Below are 17548 nucleotides of genomic sequence, written 5' to 3'. Positions count from 1 at the left end.
TCCAAAGACATTTAAAGTCTAAGGGTAAAACTTAGCTTTCAGATCTATACAGCTGGTTTCAACTTCATTATAATACTTTCCCAACATGCACACATCTCCTTGGATATCACTGGAATGTCTGCACAAATAAGGAGAGCTTATTAGAGTAAAGATCCACATTTTTGCCTCCTCTTTGGCTGAAACTATACTAAGAAGAAATATTTATTGGGTATGCACAAACTAATCAATTACTATACAGGATTAGGATGCCTACTACTTTCCCACGCCTTGTAACCTATCGCTTAAATCAGCCTCTGTACCAGATTACTGGAGAATAGCTAATGTAACATCAATTTTTTTTTTAAAAGGCTCCAGAGGTGCTCCCGGCAATTACAGGCCAGTAAGCCTAACTTCAGTACCAGGCAAATCGTTTTTTCCAAATATGCATTACTTTGCACGCAACACTGAATTTCATCTGCCATTTTGTTGACCCAACAAAGAAAATAAATTAGATAATTTCATGGAGGATAGGTCCATCAATGGCTATTAGCCGAGATGGCCAGGGATGCAACCTCATGCTCTGGGCGTTCCTAAGCCTCTGACTGCCAGATGGCAGAACTGGACAACAGGGGATGGATCACTCAACGATTGTTCTGTTCAATTCCCTCTGAAGCATCTGGCATTGGTCACTATCGGAAGACAGGATACTGGGTTAGATGAACCACTGGGATAACATAAGAATGGCCTTACTGAGTTATTAGGCAAAATTACCTTGTGCTACTGATTAGATCTGGTTGTCCATTTCTAGTTAACTTAATTTTGCTCCTTGTTAGTAACTGGTTAAAATTAACAAGGGAAGCAAAGAAATTAGTGTTGCAGCTCTACAAAGGTAACAATTTTAATCGATTACGTTGAGTTACAATAGTTTTGTGTTAAGACTTGCAAAGAGATTCTGCTTCAATGCCGTACACGTAACACCATATCAAATGCAGTTTTCGGAATCGAACAATTCATAACATCTTTCCCTTTCCACTCATCATTTGAGTAGGTTTTACCTGTGCTTTGTTAGTTTACTTACAGTTGAGACAGTGTAAGTGCTATGCAGTTATAGTAAATTCTACTAAATGTAGTTATTTTCCTGAAAATTTTTTTACAAACATTATCTAATCATTGTAATATTTGAGAGAGATATGGAAGTTTTACAGATGGGGAAAATGAGGCAGAGAGGTTACAATGCTGAGCACTGCCACTTGCAAATCCCAATGACTTGAAAATCAGGGCATAACTGTCTTGCCTAACATCACATGGGGATTGAATGACAGAGCTAGCATTGGAACTCACAAGTTCCTAAACCCCAGTCTTGTGCTCACACTACTAGACAATAGCTCTCAGACCGATTGCACTCTTGAGTTCTGAGATTCAGTCAATACTGCACTTGGGAAACACAATATTTTATCCTCCCCATGGGAAGTAGTGTGTTTAACATGTTAAACCATGTTTTGCCATGAAGGCATACGTTTGACAAGTTTACTTTTATGTTTAAACTTTCATTCCACACCTCCCCCACCAATAACAACTGGTTTGTTCTAAATGGTGCATATCTGGAAGGTAATGGTTGGAACTCGCCCGTCTTGTGCCTTAGCACCAGACAGTGCAGTCACCCCATAATACACTGCCTGTACCACACTGATGAAGTACAGTGGGCCATGCTTATAATTTTGTCTTATTTTACTGGAAAACAAATGGGTGTTTCTCCTTAGCCTGCTTCTCTTAACGGCTTCTCACCCTTTAGCTAGAAGAGGAAAACTTCTAAGATGAATATTTGCTGTGCACACCCTGTTGGCAAATGAATCCCAGATTATCATCATTTTATTGGAACTAATAACTGGTTTCCATAGGAACAGAGACAGAAGCCACTTTAAGATATTCGTAGCAACCAAATGATCATATTGACCATACCCTGGATACAACAAATTCACATCTGAAGGCTCATAGCACACCAAGTGGTATAAACAAGCTGTTTCACTAGTACCATGCTATCATCATAGATTAATTTAGTTTCACTAATAAATGATTGTTTCATCTTTCAACAAGTTAGAACATAAGAATGGCCATATTGGGTCAGACCAAAGGTCCATCTAGCCAACAGTGGCCAATGCCAGGTGCTTCAGAGGGAATGAAAAGAACGTGTAATCAAGTGATCTATCCCCTGATGTCCACTCCCAGTTTCTGGCAAACAGAGGCTAGGGACAACATCCCTGCTCATCCTGGCTAATAGCCATTGATGGACCTATTCTCCATGAACTTATTTAGTTCTTTTTTGAACCCTGTTATAGTCTTGGTCTTCACAACATCCTCTGGTGAGAAGAAAAAACCCAAAGGCCGTTTTCTTATATCTTGTCTTAGTCGAGTAACAAATTGTTTGTAATTCTCCTGGAACTGCCAACATTTATTATAATGTTAAGTTACATTACTAACAAAACATGAGATAATAATACCTACCATTTAGATAGAGCTTTTCAACAGCAGATATCAAAGCACTTTACAAAGGAGAGTAGCATCATTATCCCAATTCTATCCATTAGACCACAGCATCTCCCCACAGAATATTTATGTATCATATGCTTAAGGACAAATTCTGCTCTCATTTACATCTGTGCAATTTCCAGTGAAGTCAATGGGATTTAGTGGGTGGAACTGAAAACAGACTTTAGCTCTCAATACTTATACTCACTACAGTCCTTCCAATCAAATACCAAAATGCACAATTTTTAAAAAACTAGAGGACTAGTTTCTTTCCCCACGGTGGGTACTTAATATTGCTCTTTTAAACTCAGCAACTTAAACAATTAGTGAACTGAAGAGGTGCTGCAATTCCCTGTCTTAATTCTGTTAGTGTGTATAAGACTTAAGACATACATTTGATCACATAACTAATTTTCCTATTATATAAACTTATGATTTTTAAAAGTTAGATTTATGGCCATGAAACTCTCATCGTGACCATTTATTTTCAATTATGAATTAATTTCAAAGAAACCAAGATAACATTTAAATTTTCAATAGAAGCTGAGTAAAACATTTAGAACTAGCAACGGCAAACTGCAACTGAAATATGATTGCATCCACATTTTTAGGCTACCATTTGGAGCATTATTTTTATTACTCTCACACACACACACACACACACACACACACACGTATGTCATTCTGATATTATCTTTACTCAGGCCTTGTCTACACTACGAGAGTACTTCGATTTTAGTTAATTCGACTATGTGGAATCGATATTACTAAGTCGAACGTGTGTGTCCACACTAAGGACAGTAATTCGACTTTGTGAGACTTTGTGAGTCCACACTAACGGGGCAAGCGTCGACATTGGAAGCGGTGCACTGTGGGCAGCTATCCCACAGTTCCCGCAGTCCCCCCTGCCCTTTGGAATTCTGGGTCGAGCCCCAAATGCCTTCTGGGTAAAAAAATGTGTCGAGGGTGCTTTTGGGCGCCTGTCGTCATCCGTCCGTCACTCAAGCCCTCCCTCCCTCCCTCCCTCCCTGAAAGCGCCGGCGGGAAATCAGTTCGCGCGCTTTTCTGATTACTGACAGCGCGGACGCCACAGCAGTGCGAGCATGGATCCCGCTGCGACCATCGCTGCAGTTGTGGCAGTTCTCAACGCCTCGCAGCTTCTCCTCCACCTGTACCAGAGGCAGCTGCAGATCAATCATGAGAGGAGGCTACGGCACTACCGTGACGGCATGAAGTCGGACACTAGCTCCGACCTCTCTGAGAACATGAGACCCAGTGCCCAGGACATCTCGCTGTCACTGGGTCTTGTTGATACTGTTGAACGGCGATTCTGGGCCCGTGAAACCAGCACGGAATGGTGGGACCGCATAGTGCTGCAGGTCTGGGATGAATCCCAGTGGCTGCGCAACTTTCGCATGCGGAAGGGGACTTTCCTCGAACTGTGTGAGTTGCTGTCCCCTTCCCTGAAGCGAAAGGACACCCGGATGCGGGCAGCCCTGACTGTCCAGAAGCGAGTGGCCATAGCCCTCTGGAAGCTCGCAACGCCAGACAGCTACCGGTCCGTCGCTAACCAGTTTGGCGTGGGCAAGTCTACCGTGGGGGTTGCTGTTATGCAAGTAGCCAGGGCAATCGTCAAGCTACTGCTATCTAAGGTAGTGACCCTGGGAAACGTGGAGCTCATCAGAGATGGCTTTGCCGAGATGGGATTCCCAAACTGCGGTGGGGCTATAGATGGGACTCACATCCCTATCCTGGCACTGGACCACCAGGCTAGCCAGTACATCAACCGGAAGGGCTACTTTTCCATGGTGCTGCAAGCACTGGTGGACCATCGGGGACGTTTTACCAATATCTACGTTGGATGGCCTGGCAAGGTTCATGACGTTAGGGTGTTCAGGAACTCTGGTCTGTGTAGACGGCTGCAGGAAGGTCTTTACTTCCCGGACCACAAAGTAACTGTTGGGGATGTGGAGATGCCAACAGTCATCCTCGGGGACCCTGCATACCCGCTAATGCCCTGGCTCATGAAGCCCTACACTGGCGCACTGGACTCAGGGAAAGAACTATTCAACTACCGGCTCAGCAAGTGCAGAATGGTGGTGGAGTGTGCTTTTGGCCGTCTCAAGGGGAGATGGAGAAGCCTACTCACTCGCTGTGATCTCAGCGAGACCAATATCCCGATTGTGATAGCTGCTTGCTGTGTGCTCCACAATTTGTGTGAGAGCAAGGGGGAGACCTTTATGGCGGGGTGGGAGCTTGAGGCAAATAGCCTGGCTTCTGATTACGTCCAGCCAGACAGCAGGGCGATTAGAAGATCACAGCGGGACGCGCTGTGCATCAGGGAGGCTTTGAAAGCCAGGTTCCTGACTGAACAGGGTCTCCAGTGACTTTTTACTTTGTGGACACAGATGCTGAACCTGCCCCCGTTTCTTTACCCAGTTACTGTTGATTATCCTTCCAAGTTACATACCCCCTTCCCCACCTTCCCAACAAATAAAATCTGTTCTGTTCTGTTAATGAACAAGGTTCTCTTTTTTACTGTTTTCGCGGGAATGTTTTAAACCGGGGACGCAGACTGTGGCGGGGGGCGGGCTTAGTGTTTTGATGCAAATGATGCTTCTAAAGTCCGGGAATGACAGGCTCCGCAGTGCTGGATTGGTTGTTTCAACGCAGCCTGCCAGCAGTCCTGGGCGGGACTGGATGTATGTGTCGGCCAAGTGACTTTCTGGCAGGGGGCGGAGGGTAACAGATCCCCTGCTGCGTGGCTCTGTGATCCAGGATAAGGACCGCGGCATAGGATCTCTAACTGCCCTCCCCCGACACAAAGTCACAGATCAACCCCCTCGCACCCCAGAACAAGAAAACCGCCTCCCAGACTGACCAGGGTAACTGGTGACTGTGCTGTGTATGTGTCCTGATGCTGGACCTGCCCCCGCCTCTGTAGCCTGCTACAGGTGACTGTCCTGTCCAAGTAACAAACCCCTTCCCCTCCTTCAGACAGAATCCCCTCCAAAAGACACTCTCGGAAACAGTACTTAACAGAAACAGATGTTTTATTATGAACCGCACATGAAAAGGGGGGGGGGGGGAGGAAACTTGGACATGGGCTAGTGTGAGATGGGTAGGAAAGGACTTTTCAAACTTTGGAACGAGAGCCTTCCATTGCTGCAGCAGTGTGCAGTGGCCGACTGACAGTTTTAACGGCCCTTGCCGCCCCTCCTTCTTTGTACTTTTGGTGAGGGGGGTGTGGGACTTGGTGGCGGGGGAGGGCGGTTAGAGATAGACAGCAGCAGTGCTCTGTCCTCCTGCCTCCGGTCTTGCAGAACATCCACTAGGCGCCGGAGCGTCTCCGTTTGCTCCCTCATTAGTCCAAGCAGGGTTTGAGTAGCCTGCTGGTCCTCCTGGCGCCACCTCTCCTCCCGTTCCATGACTGCTCTGTGCATTTGTGACAAGTTCTCCCTCCACTGTGTCGTCTGGGCTGCCTGCTCTCGTGAGCACTCCATAAGTTCATAAAACATGTCTTCACGAGTTTTTCTCTTCCTTCTTCTAATCTGCGCTAGCCTCTGGGAGTGTGATGCCAGGCTGGGTTGGGAGACAGTCGCAGATGTGTCTGTGGGAATGGGAAAAAGGGAGTAAATTCCTGAGACAGATAAATGAAGTTGCTAACAAAGAGCATAGTCTTTCTCTGTGAACAACACCATGCACTGCACCTTTCACATGCGCACTCAGGACAAGGTCGAATTTTCGGCCCTCGCCTTATGTGTCTGGGGTCCTGCAGTTGCGATCAGAGAAGCGTTGCAGGACACCTCTACTTCTGCTGCAGGAAAACATGGTAAGCCGTAGACTTGTGGCAGCTTAAACATGTAATAGTAGCACTGGGCTCCTTTCGCACTGAATGCAAGGCCACTCTCTGCTGGCAGCAATCAGGGAAGCATGAGCTCTACCCCTGTCCCACCACCTCGCGGCTGTCCCCGGGAAAGATCCCTGTATGCTGCCCCTCTGCCGCCTCCACAGCGTGGCTGTAAAGCAGTCCCAATACTAACATTCCCCTCCCTAATTTAAAGCAGGGCGTCATGTGTGACATAACACTCATGAGGATCTCGGAGACCGAGAGGGGAAGGATGCTGCGTGAAAGCATGCAGAGGCCTGGGCCGTATGCCGCCATGCTGTGCCGCGCACTGATCCCCGACTACCTGATGGACTCATGGCGTGGGAACGTGTGTTACCACGGGGGACCAAACAAGATCGCCCTGCCGTTGAACCTCGTGCGCATGCTGGAGCGGTACCTGCAGGAGAGCTATGCCGAGCTATCCCAGGAGGACTGTCTGTCCATTCCCGGGCACATTGACCGCCTTTTCATTTAAGTTCAGCATTACGGACTACAGAGTGGAGCGTCCTGTGGTGGACTAATCATGAATATCCGGACAGTACTTGATTTTCTATACATAGTTAGGAGTAAATAGTTCACTAAGCCAACTAAATCATGAACAACAAATTACTAATATAGTTAATATTCCTGTTTTGTTATAAATAAAAGTTTCTATGTTTAAATGAGTGACTGAAAAGCCCATTCTTAACAATATAAATATTCCACTTATGTTAAAATGAAATGTTTAGATGTTTAAAGCACTCACTGCTTGATCCTTCCCCTGATTCGGTGTCCGGGGTAAGGGCTGTGGACGGTTGGTAGGGGATCTCGGTAAGGGTGATGAAGAGCTCCTGGCTGTCGTTGAAATCAGCGGTGCAAGCGCTGTCGACTGCCTCGTCCTCCTCATCTCCTTCCTCATCTTCCCCGTCACCTAACATTTCCGAGGAGGAACCGGCCGTGGACAATATCCCATCCTCGGAGTCCACGGTCAGTGGTGGGGTAGTGGTGGCGGCCGCACCTAGGATGGAATGCAGTGCCTCGTAGAAACGTGATGTGTGGGGCTGGGATCCGGAGCGTCGGTTTGCCTCTTTGGTTTTTTGGTAGCCTTGTCTCAGCTCCTTGATTTTCACGCGGCACTGCGTTGCATCCCGGCTGTATCCTCTCTCTGCCATGGCTTTAGAGATCTTCTCGTAGATCTTTGCATTCCTTCTTTTGGAGCGCAGCTCGGAAAGCACGGACTCATCGCCCCACACAGCGATGAGATCCAAGACTTCCCGATCAGTCCATGCTGGGGCCCTCTTTCTATTAGATTGCACGGCCAACTCTGCTGGAGAGCTCTGCATCGTTGCCAGTGCTGCTGAGCTCTCCACGCTGTCCAAACAGAAAATGAGATTCAAACTGGCCAGACAGGAAAAGGAATTCAAATTTTCCCGGGGCTTTTCCTGTGTGGCTGGTCAGAGCATCCGAGCTCGAAGTGCTGTCCAGAGCGTCAACAGAGTGGTGCACTGTGGGATAGCTCCCGTAGCTATTACCGTCGATTTCCATCCACACCTAGCCTAATTCGATATTGCCATTTCGAATTTAGCGCTACTCCTCTCGTTTTCGAGGATTACAGAAGTCGAATTTAAAAGAGCTCTATTTCGAACTAAGTAGCTTCCTGGTGTGGACGGGTGCAGGGTTAATTCAATGTAACGGCGCTAAATTCGATATAAGCTCCTAGTGTAGACCAGGCCTCAGACACAAACAACTTTCTCCTGTTTTCTTCACTTACAACGCAAATCATAATTACACAGAACTTCTTAAAAATATCTAAAATTATTGAAATATTACTATGCACCCACACAAGGCAATCTAGTAAAACAGCACTTTGCCACACAAATCTTATCCATGTTTCTACAGTAACCCATTTTGCAATTTCAATTATTTTTGTCAAAATAGCCAAGCTATGAATTATCTGTTTCCTATTTTTATTCTGATCCCAATCACCATAACATTCATTAAACATGTCAGGATTTCTATTTTTAAAAGATGTATACTTGATTTTTTTCTGCAAACCAATGACAGTTATCCACCTTTCTCACCTACACCTAACTTGCTATTATCTAGAATGCAAGATCTGTAACTTCTAAGACTTAGATTACTTTTAAAAAGAAGCTTTCTCTAACATAGCATCCATAGGAAGCCAATTTATTTCATAGACTGGAAGAAGAGCTATGTGTAAACTCAAGTTTGTCTCTCTCACCAACAGATGTTAGTCCAATAAAAGATACTACCTCACCACCTTGTCATTCTAAAAACTTGGGACTATCACAGCTACACCACTGAATATTGTACCACTGCCATTTGCCATGAGGCACAAAGTTAGCAATAGCTTCCTTATTAATTGCTTACTGTTGCTTGAAAGCATGTTACATCTGCATTGGCTGGCCTTGAAACATTCAGCTTTATTGAACATTACTACAAGCAGATAAATGGTTTAAACACAGTAAGAATACATACATGCAATTTAAAATAGTAAGAGTCACTAAGGGCTAGTCTACACTGGCAGCGCTTTAACATGCCTTGTGTGGTCTCTCCCAGCGCTCTAAAAAAAAACCCCACCTCAATGAGGGGCGTAGCTCCCAGCGCTGGGACACAGTTTACACTGGCGCTTTACAGCGCTGCAACTTGCTGCGCTCAGGGGGGTGTTTTTTCACACCCCAAGCGAGAAAGTTGCAGCACTGTTAATTGCCAGTGTAGACAAGCCCCAAGTCTTAAAACAGTACCTTTAAAGAAATCCCTCTCTAGCACTAACAAGAAAAATTAGCAGGCCATGTACTACAGGTGAACAAAGAGAAAGGTCAAAGGTGGAAGTGGGACTCTTAGCAATCTCCCCATTTCTCAACTGCTATTTGAACGGCTATGTTTTTCGGACCTTTCAATGATCATTACCATTTATTAATTATATTTCTCCTCTGATTCATGGCTATAAAGCAACAACACACATTGATTACATGAAGGTTCAGGGGAAAACTAGGCTAATACCCACAGCTTACACTAAGATTTAAACTCTTCTGAAGCCTCTGCATAATTAGTAGCAACAAAGTTGACAGTTAAACACTCTGGAAGAGGTTGTGTAAAGGTATAGGTGCACCTAAAAACTATCTGTGTTTTTCAACTCTTGATTGGACTAAGCTCTATTCCAGTGTCTTTTTTTTTTTTTTTTATGAACAGTTAAAAAGTAACCTCATAATTAATACATTAGATATGAAATAGAACAGCATATGGTAAAACAGATTATGGGATTAAACTAATTACATGATGACAACTCAGAAATCCACATCATCCTTCAGATCTAAATTTTGGGATGGGGGAGAACAAAATAGACTTTACATAATGCAAACATTAGAAACTATGTTTTGAAAAATATCAGGGGAGGGGGGGGAAGAAAAGAAAAGCACATGTTAAATAAGAACAAAGAACTTATGTTTAGGTATCTACTTGCTCTCCATGGGACTAACCTTGTAAACACCTACCACTGGGTATAGAATTTACTACTCTAAGTAGTCCCATAGGATTACAAAAATGGTCATAAACCCTATGCCTGGTAGTATTTACAGGTTTAGTCCCCATAAACTTAAAATTTGCATCTATGTTTATAGGACCCATTCCTGGTACCCATATTCACAAGAGTAATTTCATTAAAATCAACTGGATAATTAATATGAGAAATGCATACTTATAAGGCTTGCAGGATCCAGTACAGTATTTATGTGAATTTGTAATAACTCAGAGGGGTAGTCAGAATGAAGAATTAGCCTATTCTTTAAGTTTTGGTTTGAATATAACATTAGAGACCCATTCAAGTTTGTTTTGACCACTTTCTTCCATAGGCATTGACATGGTTGTGCACTTTATATTTTTATACTGGAAAAAAAAATTATGGAAGACACTATACACAGCAGTAACCAATTATGAAAGTTTTATCTCCTTGTAATTATACTGAGAAGTGTAGCATTTGGACTGACGTACAAACTACTGTCTTTCTAAATCTCAGTTATTTGAACTGAAAAGGTTTCTAAGATATAATGCAGGTAGTATTTAAAACTAGTTTTTTTGTGCACACCTATAGCTAAAAACAGACAAAGTAATTTGGTGAAAATCTGTAAGCAAACAAAATAAAAATATTGCTCAGATTTCATACACTAAAATTTCAGCCTGCTGTGAATTTTAATGCCAAATTTATACAAACACTATTGACATTCTGTTTTAACACCTGAACTAGACGGTGTAAATGTGGTGAAAAAACCAAACCAGTAATAAAACCAGATCCACAGCTCCAAGAGCTTACTAAAGAGCCTTTCATGGACAATCTAGAAATCTTGAACATGTATACTTCTCTTTTAAGAATTTATTATTTCTTTTCCAGCTTTGGGAACCAGAGTGGTGGGGGTGGGGGGGGAGAAAGAGGGACAGAGAAATAGTCCAATAAGAGAATAAAACCTTAAGTTTTTAAGGTTACAAAGCTAAACAAATAAGCCACAAGTTAGATGTAGCTATACAATGCAATTGTCTTTATGACTTCAGTACAGATGCACAGATATAGAAATGCATGGTATTTACTTTGCTACTGACATTCCTTTTGCAGAATAATCTCTAGAACAAATCTTGTAATTACATAGTAAAAAGTCACAGTCTGACAATGACCACTGCAAAGGAGAATAATTAAACTTTTATCCCAGATTAAAACCTGAGGCAAGGCATTTTATACTTTACTCTGAATCCACTGCTTCTGAAAGAGTGAAGCTGGGAACAAATTTCAGTAAAAAAATAAAATAAATAATAATAATAAAATAAAATAAACTCAAATAGCTAAAGAATAAATTTATGAGATACAAAAAAATGTCATTGGCAGATTTCAATCATTGACAAACACCAGTGATTTTTACAGATTCATAACCCCACTGCTTGCTGGTAATGAACCCATACATATCAACTATTTTTAAGTGGTGATGTCACTATTTACTATGAAAATTAATGTCTTAAAAGTAGGTCATTAAAATAAGCTATAATTTTACATACTTACCTTGTGGAAAAGAATTTGGTTGCACTAAATAAAGGAAAGAATGGACTAGTCTAAACAAAATTCCTATTGGTCCAGGTTCATGATATGCATTTGTATCATATGTCTTTGCTGGCACAAACCCAAAATCCAAAGTTCCAGGAGGTGGTTTGTGTAAAGGCTGCACCTCTGAAACAGTACTTCCAGAAAGCAACAACAGCAGTAAACAAAGTTCCACAGCCATGGCTAAAAGTATTCATAAAATATGAGGTAGAGATTTTGCTCCCCCAAAGTCTAGGAATCTTCAGCACATTAGAAATCTCTTCACTGGGAGTGAGATGTGTTAGCAGGAAAAAGCTGATGTCTTCAGTCCTTTGCTTAGTCTTGGATAATGTACACTGACTTCGGAATGGTGTGGAAGCTCTTCACAGAACTGAGGCAGTGCACCATCTCTGGCAAAGACAGAAAACAACTGTTTAATGACAGGTTTCAGAGTAGCAGCCGTGTTAGTCTGTATCCGCAAAAATAACAGGAGTACTTGTGGCACCTTAGAGACTAACAAATTTATTAGAGCATAAGCTTTCGTGGGCTACAACCCACTTCTTCGGATGCATATATGCATCCGAAGAAGTGGGTTGTAGCCCACGAAAGCTTATGCTCTAATAAATTTGTTAGTCTCTAAGGTGCCACAAGTACTCCTGTTATTTTAACTGTTTAATGAGCGCCTTCACTCCACGAGGATATGAAAATGTGAGATGCCTCCAATCTCATGTGGAAATATAACACAAAAATGATTATACTGGCAAGCTAAATAGGGCAGAATAGACCAATTTATTCCCATGTGTGAAAAAACTGATCCATTATACACACAATTCTTGAGGAAATCACTGATTATTCACAGTTTTGACTGAGCCTTTAAAATAAAACAAATAAAAAAAAATCACAGTATTAGGACTGCAGCATAAAGAGCAAATGAAATCAAAGGAACAAATATTTACTTTACTTATAATTGTAATAAAGTCAGATGTATTGTATTTAGTCACAAAATAATCAGAGTGCACTTTATGAATGCTTTAACATCTAACTCCAAATGCATGTAGACAGCCACACAAGGACTGATATACATAAGCAGATGATTAATACAAAAAAGAACTTCTCTGCCCTGAGAATTCATAACTTCCCAATGTTGCAAAACTTTTTTTTCCCCACATAGGTTAGCAGAGGCATATTTATCTTTACTCTTGTGGCATTATTTTATTGACGGAGAAGCCAGAGATTACCACCTATCAAAGAAGGATTTAAACTTTCAATTCATTTTATAGTGTCAGTAACATATGGTCATGGGGAAAAAAAATTTCTGGCATACAACATTGTAGGGACATCAGATAGGGTATGTGGACTTTAAAAATAAAATATGGATTAAAACATCTACCTTGTGCATTTTCTAATACTAAAATTTAATATACTTAATTCCCTCAAACATAAAATACCCACCAAAAACCAATCCCCCACATATTTAGTATTACATATTTCCCTTTCAACATAGCAAATAATGTAATGTAAGTTATTCTTCACTTTCAATTTGTAACCAAAATGAAGCTAAATAATTTCACTGATGCTGAATGATCTAGATTCAAGAAACACCTTCTCTGCCAATTACTGAAAAAATCTGCTTGCCACAGGTAGACAGGAAGCTTTCCCTGTAAAGCACGAATGGGTCTCATCCACAAATTCTGGCTAACTGTAAGGCTTTCCACAAGGCTCTGTCCTTGGCCTCCTTCTCTTCTCTCTCAAAAAGTAATCTCAGCCACAAACACACATTCAACTACCATCTGTATGCTGACGCTCACAAATCTACCTTTCTACTAAAGACCGGTCTTCTGTCCAAATTAAAAACTTGGCCTGTCTCTGATAGACATCCATGAAGAGCTCTCTGTCAGCTCAAGCTCAATGTGGCTAAAACAGAGCTCTTAATCCCCCACCCCACCAATCCTCCCTGCAGCCCCCTTTCTCAAATCACTGTGGAAAACACTACCAATCCTACCTGTCACTCAGGCCTGTAAGCTGGGTGTCATCTTCAACTCGGACCTCTCTCTGGGTTCTCATCATTTCACATCACAATTACTCCAACCTCCTTCTCTCTGGCCTTGACAAATGGCCACTGATATCCATTCAAAGTGCTGCTCCAAAGCTCATTTTCCTAGCCCATTGCTTTGACCATGTAACCCCTCTTTGCATCCCATCACTGGCTCCCTCTATCATTTCAAACATCAGTTATTTGTCTTATTATTGTAACCTACGGCCACCCTACCCATCATCTCTCATTCAGCATTGAAAAGTCGACTCCCACATCCGTTCAACCCATGTCAGCCTCCATCACCCACTTGTTAAAATTTTCAAACACACACCTTTGTGCTTTCTTCCATGTTGCCCCTCATGCTTGAGAGTAACTCTCCATAAACATTTACAAAACTAACTCATTATCCTCCTTCAGAACGCTCCTTTGCTGTGAGGCCTACAAAAAACAGGAGAATAGATCTGAGACCACTGCCTATCTTGCTGGCCAATACTGTCCCATAGTTTCCTTTTAATTCCAGTCTGTCTGCTTCACCTGTTGTCGCTTGTCTTATAACTAGATGTAAACTTTTTGGGGTAGGAACAGTCTTTTTGTTTTGTGTTTTTAGAGCGCCTAACACAAAGGGGTTCTGGTCCATGACTGGGGCTCTGATGCACTATGGTAATATAAATAATATAACAACATGAACCAATGAGGTATGGTCTTTTTGAGTAAGTGAACTCAACTCTAATGATTCTGCCGCTGGTTGTAGCTTCCCAAAAAAGTGAAATTAGCAAGACTCTGATCAATTCTACATCTTTTATTAAGAAACCTGAGAGCAGTAGTGAAAATACAAGAGTCATGTCAATTTCACTGCTTAGGAAGTCTATAAGCAAAAAGTCAATACTGTTCATTTCAAATGAAGCATATGAATTTGCCTGTGTGGCACTGAGGCCTAGTTAGACAACTCCGCCAACTCAGTCCTGGGCCAGTTGGCCGGTACTGCCTATTTAGTACAACATAAGCAGAAAAACAAAAACAAAAAAGATGAGGAGTGCCATTTCTGTTCTCCTCTGACTTCGGATGCCAAAAATGCTCTTTCTTAAAGGCTAAATCCTTCAAGAGCATCCATCTGTAATACAAATCCAAGCACAGGACAGATCCAGACTCCTGCTGGCGTACAGCCCTCAACTGACTGCAAACTCCTTAGAGGGGCCAATCAAGCTACTGTCTAGCACTCTACTGGAGTCTCCTAGATTCCTTGCCCTTCAGGACATCAATACACATATAAAGGACACCTGTAACACCTTAGTGATCTATTGTCATGTATGTCAACCACTAATTTCTTCTGAATTGTGTCTGGACCCATATGCTGGACTGAGCTTTGGCCTATGAGTGGAAATGAGGAATATAAGCAGCTTACTGTTTTCCTGGTCCAACAGTACTTTCTCCCAGCAGAGTTCATGACTTTCCCAATAGGGTGACCAGATGTCCTGATTTTATGGAACAGTCCCAATATTTGGGGCTTTGTTTTATATAGGCGCCTATTACCCCCCAGCCCCATCCTGATTTTTCACAATTGCTGTCTGGTCACCCTATTTCCCAAGCAAGAGGTGAACCACCCAGACTGGCTCATCCTTGAAGGGTCATGAATCTGGTGAGCTTCTAGAATGTCCTGGAAGAAAAGAACCATCCACCTGGAGGACCAACGGGTAAAACAGTAAAGCATGTGTATTGTTTGTATTATCAAACAACCCCTGTCCCCCAGATCTCCATGGTGCACCCAAGTCTGATGAAGCATGAAGGCAGAAAACTACAATGGTGGTGGTGGTGGTGATGGGTTCTCTTGCAGGAGTACACCACAGCTATGGGGAAATCTAAGAACCTTTTCCCATCCTCCATTGCCCCTGCTAAATTACACACAGCAAGTGTTCTGAGGAGAAATCCAGTTTATCAACCTGGACTACACCAAGCTACACCACAGATCCACTACTTATTGTTGCAAAGAGCGATAAACATGCTTTGTTCAAAATATCACTCAAAAGCTAGAGGAGCTCTCTGAGACCGAATAATCCAAAATCAGAGCCAGGAACAAAGACTATTCCTCCCCTTCATGGTGTTCCGCTTCTATTTCCTCTCAGTAACTGGCCTATCTTTACTAGAAAAAGCCAGGAAAGAACAACTCTAATAATACTCTAAATATTTGAAAAACCCTATGCCTTATTCACAAAAGGCAGTCTTTCCAACTACTCTGAAGCATGACGCTCAGTACAGTAGTCTAAAAGCTACACATATAAATTCAAGTATTTCAATGTTTTCAAAGCAATAACTGATTGTTGCAAAGCATCTATGCTATGAACCAAACAGATATATAGGCCCAAAGGATATCTTATATTTCCCCCCCACCCCAATTTGTTTACTTCATTCTTTAGTCTTCAAAATTTTCTTCATCATGGATTGCTATCTTATCCCTTTATATACTGCCCTATGATTAAATGTAACAAGCAGCATACACTGTAAATTGCTTAGAATGCCTCTAACTATGATGTTCCTACCATTCCATAATTAAAGTTGGGTTCTATTTCACACTTAAAGTTAACAGAAGTTCAACCTCTTTATTTTGTATGAAAAAAAAATAGTACTTTGGCCCCATGAACACAACTTCTGAGTGCAATTTGAATTTTCTGATAATTTTCAAGTAAATATATTATTTAGCTTCTGAGTGCTAATCAATTAGAGTCTGATTCAATGGTTAATGAAATCAGTGGAAAGGTTCCAATTGACTTCAATGGGTGATAAATTGAGCCCTAAATTGCCAAACCTGAGTATGTTTAGTTTCACAGAATTATGCAGACAAGAGTAAAGCACTATGAAGGTGCCTTCTTGATGGAGAAAAACAACTATTACCACCAGTGTGACTCTGATGAAAATATTACGTCATACACTAACAACATTAAAAGATTAGTAGGCTTAACAGAAGAATGCTGTTGAAAATGCAAGGTCCAATCCCATATTTCAGGACACTAATGGCACCCTGCTATGAGGACATGAATATAAATGTTCTTCAATTCTACAGATGCCAATGAAATCCCCAGATGCTATCATTATAAATATAAATAAATTTAGCAACCACACTTTAGAAATAAAATAGTTTTCGCTCCCCTAGCCTCTTGGGAATCAAAAAGGAATACCTCTAGAATCCTTATTGGGGTCTCTATCCTCCCTCTAACAGGTGGTATTTCTTGCCATGCTATTTCAAAAAACAGAGTGTAAATTCTCCTCAAGACCAGTGCTCTGTAAAGCACCAGCACATTGTGGGTGCTATATCAATAGTAATAGTAATAATAATAATCAGGAGCTTGCAGAAATGTTACCAATCCTATGGCTCAAAAAGCCAATGTGCATCTGAATAGGAATTGCACTCACTGAATGACAGCTCCCCTACTCAGATCACAAGGGATCTGGGCTATGAATGGGATCCTTCTGTTTTCCTTATCTTGCTACGCAAACAAAAACTTTTTGGAAGTTTGTTGCTAGCTAACGATGCTACAGTAGATCAACAGCGTTGGAAAAAGAAACCTATCCACAGAATATGTAATCAATAAAAATGCCACCAATCCCCAAGGCAAAGCTGCAAGAGCCACAAAAAAAATGCTACGAACATATATCAGAGTTTATTTCTATGACACTCTTCACCATAGCACAAGACCTTTGTATCATTAGAAACAAAATGCACATTATACTCTACTCTTGCGCCTTGTGAGCTACATTCATGGCCATACACAGATTCTTCATATTCAGTATGTGTGTGGGCAGGGGAACAGAGCTGTATAATATTTTAACAGATTTTTATTAATTAATTCACACGCTACCAGACATTCATTTTAATGTCCTTGTTTTCCATGAAAACCTTAAGTTCAGCTACATAAAATGTAACTGAATGGAATAATTTAGTTTATTTCTCATTGTAATTTGCACAGGTATTAGTTTTCATTTTAAAAAATACTAGATTTTGGCTTTTTTCCCCCGGAACCCCTCCTCATACTTTTCTATGTACAGAAGTCACTACACCAGAGGT

The 17548-nt window shown here is 41.8% G+C and overlaps 1 protein-coding gene across 3 annotated transcripts in view; it reads right to left on the bottom strand.

Moving 5' to 3' along the window:
- PROM1 (prominin 1) overlaps positions 1 to 11658 on the bottom strand; it is a 76971-nt gene extending 65313 nt beyond the window's left edge. For all 3 annotated transcript variants that reach the window (XM_065404882.1, XM_065404881.1, XM_065404883.1), the window contains exon 1: positions 11439 to 11658. In XM_065404882.1, coding sequence (XP_065260954.1) covers positions 11439 to 11658 — 220 coding nt within the window. The remainder of the gene's footprint in view (positions 1 to 11438) is intronic.
- Positions 11659 to 17548: the final 5890 nt, after the last annotated feature.

The sequence above is a fragment of the Emys orbicularis genome, chromosome 5 (genome assembly GCF_028017835.1).
Source record: "Emys orbicularis isolate rEmyOrb1 chromosome 5, rEmyOrb1.hap1, whole genome shotgun sequence".
NCBI classification, from domain to species: domain Eukaryota; kingdom Metazoa; phylum Chordata; order Testudines; family Emydidae; genus Emys; species Emys orbicularis.
Note: the sequence above shows the minus strand (reverse complement) of the source record. Positions and strands in the feature narration are given on the sequence as shown.